We start from the raw sequence: 6,115 nt of genomic DNA, 5'->3' as shown, positions 1-6,115 counted from the left end.
ATAATTATTTAATAATTATTATAATAAATAATAATAAAATGATGATAATTAACTAACAACATTTTAATAATTTAAAACAATTAATTCTGATTATTAAATAAAATAAACACATCAATAAAAATAATTTATTAATATTTCAATTCTTATATTTTAAGTAAATAATTTATTTTAATTTTTATTTCTCATTCTCATTTCAACTCATTTTTATTTATGTTTATTTTGATTTCACCCTATTCCAGTTTTAACAATCAGTAAACTCCGACACGTTATGTCCAAACCGGTTATACCCGTAACCCGTTACTACACGTAATTGCCCCTAGCAATGACAGCCGTTAGATTGGATAGCTTAAAATCTAACGGGTGCTTTTGAACAAGACAAAAAACGAGGTTGCCACAGAGACACAATAGCTGGCCTGGACCCGATACCAAAAGGGTTAATTTTGTTCTGCCCCCAACTGTTTCAACATTTTTCGCCACACACCCATATATTTTGAAAATACTCACTCCACACTCAATTCCGTTAATTTGACCGTTATATTTAACGGAGCTATTTAAAATTTAAATAAATATCCGAAATACCCCTTATCTTGAATTAGAGAAAAATAAAATAAGATAAAATATTAATTTAATAATTAATGTTTACATTAAAAAATTTTATTTAAAGGTAATTAATAATAATTTCATCAATTAAATTATCAAATAAATTTAATTTATCATCATCAAATAATATTTAGGATATGAATTTTCAAATTTACCTTTTGACCGTTAGAATAAACGGTCAAATTAATAAAATTAAGTGTGAAGTGAGTATTTTCGAAATATATAGGTGTGTGGTAAAAAATATTGAAACAGTTGGGTGCAAGACAAAATTAACCCATACCAAAATACAAATTATCGCTTAAATTATCAAACACTATTAAAAAAGAGTTTGCTCTTGTTCTTATAGACACAGTTTTAATCTCAAAATTTGCTAAACCCTAGCGTGTGGTCTTGGGATCCCTTGCTTACATCCCCACTGCTAACTCCATAATAAGCATATCGACGTGGGTGAGAACTGTGAGGAAAAGGAGAAAAGAAAACGAGGCATGGATGCAACACTAACAAAAGTATTTATATGGGACATGGACGAGACCCTTATTCTTCTCAAGTCTTTGTTGAATGGAACATTTGCCCAGTCTTTCAATGACTTAAAAGATGCTGACAAAGGTGTTCAAATTGGAAGAATGTGGGAGAATCACATTCTTAATGTTTGTGATGAATGCTTCTTCTATGAGCAAGTGAGTTTTTTTCCCCATTTTTACTCAAATGGGTTTTTCTTTTTGCCTTTATTTGTGCTAATTTTCATCAAATTTTGAATGTGCATGCAGATTGAGAACAACAATACGCCTTTTCTTGATGCCTTAAAGCAATATGACGATGGCCGAGATCTTTCTGATTATGAATTTGATCGTGATGAGTTATGTCCTCCATTTGATGATCTCAGCTTAAAGAAAATTGCCTACAGGCACCGTGCCATTGCCCATAAGTACGAAGAGGTATTCTATTCTATTTCTCAAACCCATTTTAGTTTGGTGTATTATTTAGTCAAATGCTCATCTCTATTATTTCAGGGCTTGCAAAATATCTTTGATAAAGAGCTGTTGAGAGTCTGGGATGAATTGTACGATATGACTGATGAATATACTGATAGATGGCTGTCCTCGGGTACTTGTTAATGATGCATTTGAATTTGATTTCGCACTTTTTAACTCTTTTGTTAAGAGTTTTTGGAATAAACCAGTGAAGGAATGCTTAAAATATGGTGCCTATGGATAATTAAATAGGTGCATGAAAATTGTTTGTTGATATTAAAGCATCAAGTAAATTTTGGGTCCTAGTTTTGGTTCAATTGATGAGATCTATGGGGATGCCATATGAGGTTTAGAGTTTGAATCTTAGTCTCATTGGGGCGGGGAGAGCACGTTTATGTAACAGTGAAAGAAATAAAATATGTATCTTTTAGGCAAGCTGATGTTAGTGTCACTTTTGGATCGGACATGTCAACTACCTGTGCGGGTTCTCATTTCCTAACAAGTTGGAGCATCAATTAGAATGAATTTGAGAGAGCATAGAAATTTCAGTGTAGATAGATGATAATTTTAGGCAAGTATCATAGGAATTATGACCAAATTATGTTTGGTTAAATTTCATCATAGATGACAATTACTAGATGCAGTCAGTGGAATTACAACCATTAGCTATAGTTTTGTTATTTATTCTACTTTTCAGCTTCATTCTAGTAATATAGTTCAAATTATCAGTATATTACTTGGTTTTCCTTTGCCTTTGTTCCCCTTGCTGGTTTTATTGCCTTTTTCCTACTGCCTTTTCAATATGATCCATCAGCACTTGCTAATAATTTGAGCTTGTTACATAGTAGTTCTTTCCAATCACTTATACATAGTATGAATTTTGTTTTGGGTATGTAGCAAGGGTCTTATTGGAGCAGTGTTCAAGTGGGAAGGAAGTCTCAACTTCTTCTCTTGGTTTGGCCAGTCTTGATTCTGCCGATACAAAATCCGAGCATGTAAATATTTTGGTGACTTCTGGGTCATTGATACCTAGCCTTGTAAAATGCTTACTCTTTCGGCTCGACAATTTGATAACACATGGGAATGGTTAGTTATTCATTCATCTCATTTGTTGCTTGAAATCTGTTATTTAGCAGGAATTTATGGTCAAGATCATCTTATGACATTATAGTAAAATTTTAACTCTCATTGCCCATGTCTATGATGGTTGTAGTTAATGTTATTTAGCTTTCTATCCACTATTTTACATTCATGCTGTGTTGGACCCTCATGATAAAGTTTTGAATGGTGAACTAGACTGCAGACAGAATATCACCCAAATAATAACTACCATCAGGCGTAATCATGTTTGAATAAACTTTTTTTTCACATTGTTATTTTGTTTCCTTGGTATCATGCATCAGAAATTAATGAAAATATTTATACAATACTGCTATTAATCTACACGAAGAAAGCTGCAATATCTTTCTTGTTAGATTCATAGGAGAGTTGGTCTACCTTAGCTGAGGCCCAGTGATATGCAAATTTCTGGATCAAAAAAGCATGGGATCGGGAGCCAAACCTGCAAAATTTTGATATTTGATCAGTATTTAACTTGGATTCCTTGGTTCCTCTTAACTCTACCATGTCTTCAAATCCTAGGTATTACAATATAACTCTGAAAACCTGACAAACAATCGTAGACGTCAACAAACATTCTAACATTCCCCATTGTAGATTATACCTTAATCTGCTATGATATCATCCCCAAAAGTCCTCTGGAATTGTGATTATTTCTTGCTCGCATTTATTGGTTGCCTTTAAATTATGATCATACAGAGAGTTGAATCCTTAAATCTATTGCATCATTCTTTAGTAATTTTCTCAAGTAATCCTGAAGATGCAGACCTCCTCAGGGCCTTAACAGTAATTATTAGCCCCAAGTATGAACTGTGGGATTGGCCTCTCTCTTGAAATGTAAAACTTAGGCTCTGTTTCCTATTGAAAGGAAAAGGAAAATACTAATCTTTTTCTTTATTTTGTGTATTTTATTGTCAAGGAAAAGTGTGAGGTCAAGTACTTTCCGACAAGAAAATGTTTCCTTGGAAGTAGTATGCAAACGACCATGACCATCTCACTTGCTTGGACCCTCACTGGCCTCCTTCCATGAGATGTGTGCACTCTTTTAGGGTCCTCCTTCCATGAGATGTGTGCACTCTTTTTACTTCTTACTTTCTAACCTGCTTACTTGAGACTAAAAATCCTTCTTTCAAATTAGAGTTTTGTCAATCTTCCACACCGTTCTGCGGATCAAAACACAATACAGATGCAATTACTTCAAATACCTAAAATCCATACAACTTACAGTTCCTCGAAATAAACATCCAGTTCCACATCCTCTTAGAAAACATCTTATTTATTGACCTCAAGCTGGAGAATCCTTGCCTGCGAACCCTTACATCTACTCGGTCATCACTATCAACCCTGCAAAAGTGTGCTATCTTTCTAGAGTGGTGAAAAAGAAATTAATTTCTGATATATTGATAATAGCATATGGTAATTCTGAGAGACTCAGTTACTTTCCAGAATTAGCTTTGATGCATATTTAGGAGGTTGCAGCCATTTTCTTAAAAAAATAAAATAAAATAAAAGCTAAAAAAAAATAAATTAAAAGCTAAAAAAATAAAATAATTTTTTTTAAAAAAGTACAAAAATAAGAAAAACGAAAAGTTTCCTCGTATGTTTTCTGGTTTATCTTTTTTTGTTTCCCAGGAATGCTTTCCACTCTCTACTGGCATTTGGACAAAACATTACATTCAGATCTTTTCCAAACCGGCAATGCCTTCTGATGTATTTCTACAGCAGAGTTTGGTTTGTTCCTAGGCAGCATGTTACAGGCTTGAGATTACATCTGAAGTGAGATTAATGGCTGTAAATTTAGTTGAAGACTTCTATAACTAACACATGATCTGCTTGTTAGTGAAACTTGAATGGTTATTCTTATACCTGACTTATGTTTAGGCTTGATCTGAAGCATATGGATGTACGGATGTTGCATGAATGGGAGGGTGCTGATTTGAGAGAGTCATTAGAAATCCAAATTGCCTAGGATAAAAACTAATGACGAACTTTACAGATTGGTGGATATGAATCCAAGATTGGATTTATATCTGGCAGTGATATGGTAAAGTGCAACAGTTTTGTCTTTGCTTCTTGTGTGCTGTATCACTGGTGAGTGAAGATTCTGTTTCACTGTATTTTTGCAATGAAACATATGGTAATACATTATGTTAGAGAAATGCAATTATTGAGTCCCTTTATCCAGGAATGAAAGCTTGTGAGTGCGAAAGTAACTTATATTGTATTTTTCAACCACGTTATAAATGGAATAAATATCTTCTAGTGGGGGCAACCTTTCTCTTGTGTTTCTAGTATATCCGACTGAATAAAAATACATATGTAATAAGGGACATTTACATAAGATGACGATGGAATGCTCTCCTATATGAATAAATATATTTTTTTTTAAATTATGATTTAAATATTGTTCTACTGCCCTATGTCCATAATGGGATGTGACATTTGTGGCAGTTTAGATAATAAGTTTTGATATTGACTTCTTTTTTACAAACCTTATACTAAGTTGCTCCTACGTTCATGATTCTTTATAATTGATTTAGGGAAATTTAAAAAAAAAAGGAGAGATAGCTAGAATAAGGATGCTGACACCGTTTCTTTTTTCAGTTTACAGCTCATGGGAAGTGGGGAAACTCCAATGTTTTCAATGGATCAAAGAACGTTTCAACAACCCAAATGTCCAGTTTTGTGTGATTGGAGATGGATGGGAAGAGGGTGAAGCTGCACAAGCCATGCAATGGCCATTTGTTAAGATTGATCTGGGACCAGGCAGTTGTCACAGGTTCCCTGGCCTCTCTCTTAGAACATTAGGCTGCTATTTATCTGTTGTTTATGGAAGTCCCAGTGATGAAACTGATGAAGAGTAAGTTATCACACTATCCGCTTCCTGGATATTTATTTGTACAGAATACCAAAAGTGAACAGTGAGAATTGTATGCTTTTAAAAAGAACAGAAAATATATATATATATATATATAAATAGAGGATGATAATTGTTCCAATGTGGCCCAACTTCTTTCTCTTGGCATCCACAGATTTTACTTGCAAAATGACAGGCAAAGGTTATCTTTTCCATAGCATGTCATTAAATTAGATGTCAATTAGAATTATATGATCAGAGGATTTCAATGGAGTTCTCTTCTAATGTTTTGATATTGTGATTGTTGATTTTTGTTTTCAAATATTTTCTTTATATGTAGTCACCATGCATCCCCTTCATATTATCCTCAAATTAAACTTACCCCCCTCCAAGGTCCAGTAACCTCGTGCTTCCATTGCAAGAGGCAAAATCAACTGGCTGTCTCCTAGAGCACTTCTCTGTTGCAATTCCAGTGTGTTCAAACTTTGGTTATTTTGATTGTTTTATATGTTCATTAATTATCTTAGTTATTCAATTCAACACTAAAAGTTTTATCACCTTTATCTGA

General features: G+C 33.5%; 1 protein-coding gene across 1 annotated transcript; it reads left to right on the top strand.

Moving 5' to 3' along the window:
* Window positions 1-913: 913 nt before the first annotated feature.
* On the top strand, window positions 914-5,692 carry LOC18044879 (eyes absent homolog 4). The gene is made up of 5 exons (XM_006436679.2): window positions 914-1,277; window positions 1,368-1,535; window positions 1,611-1,704; window positions 2,469-2,657; window positions 5,295-5,692. The coding sequence occupies exons 1-5, from the start codon at window positions 1,086-1,088 to the stop codon at window positions 5,552-5,554; spliced, it is 903 nt and encodes a 300-aa protein (XP_006436742.1). The 5' UTR covers window positions 914-1,085; the 3' UTR covers window positions 5,555-5,692.
* The last annotated feature ends 423 nt before the right edge of the window (window positions 5,693-6,115 follow it).

Source organism: Citrus clementina, unplaced genomic scaffold (genome assembly GCF_000493195.1).
Source record: "Citrus clementina cultivar Clemenules unplaced genomic scaffold, Citrus_clementina_v1.0 scaffold_4, whole genome shotgun sequence".
NCBI lineage: Eukaryota > Viridiplantae > Streptophyta > Magnoliopsida > Sapindales > Rutaceae > Citrus > Citrus x clementina.
This window is presented reverse-complemented; position numbering and strand designations above follow the sequence as displayed.

Excerpts from the sequence above, each read along its gene's own strand:
- LOC18044879 (XM_006436679.2), top strand. The coding sequence starts at position 1,086 with ATGGATGCAACACTAACAAAAGTATTTATATGGGACATGGACGAGACC. Across the intron at positions 1,536-1,610 it reads TTGCCCATAAGTACGAAGAG|GGCTTGCAAAATATCTTTGA; the intron begins GTATTCTATTCT and ends CTATTATTTCAG. Across the intron at positions 2,658-5,294 it reads TTTGATAACACATGGGAATG|TTTACAGCTCATGGGAAGTG; the intron begins GTTAGTTATTCA and ends TTCTTTTTTCAG.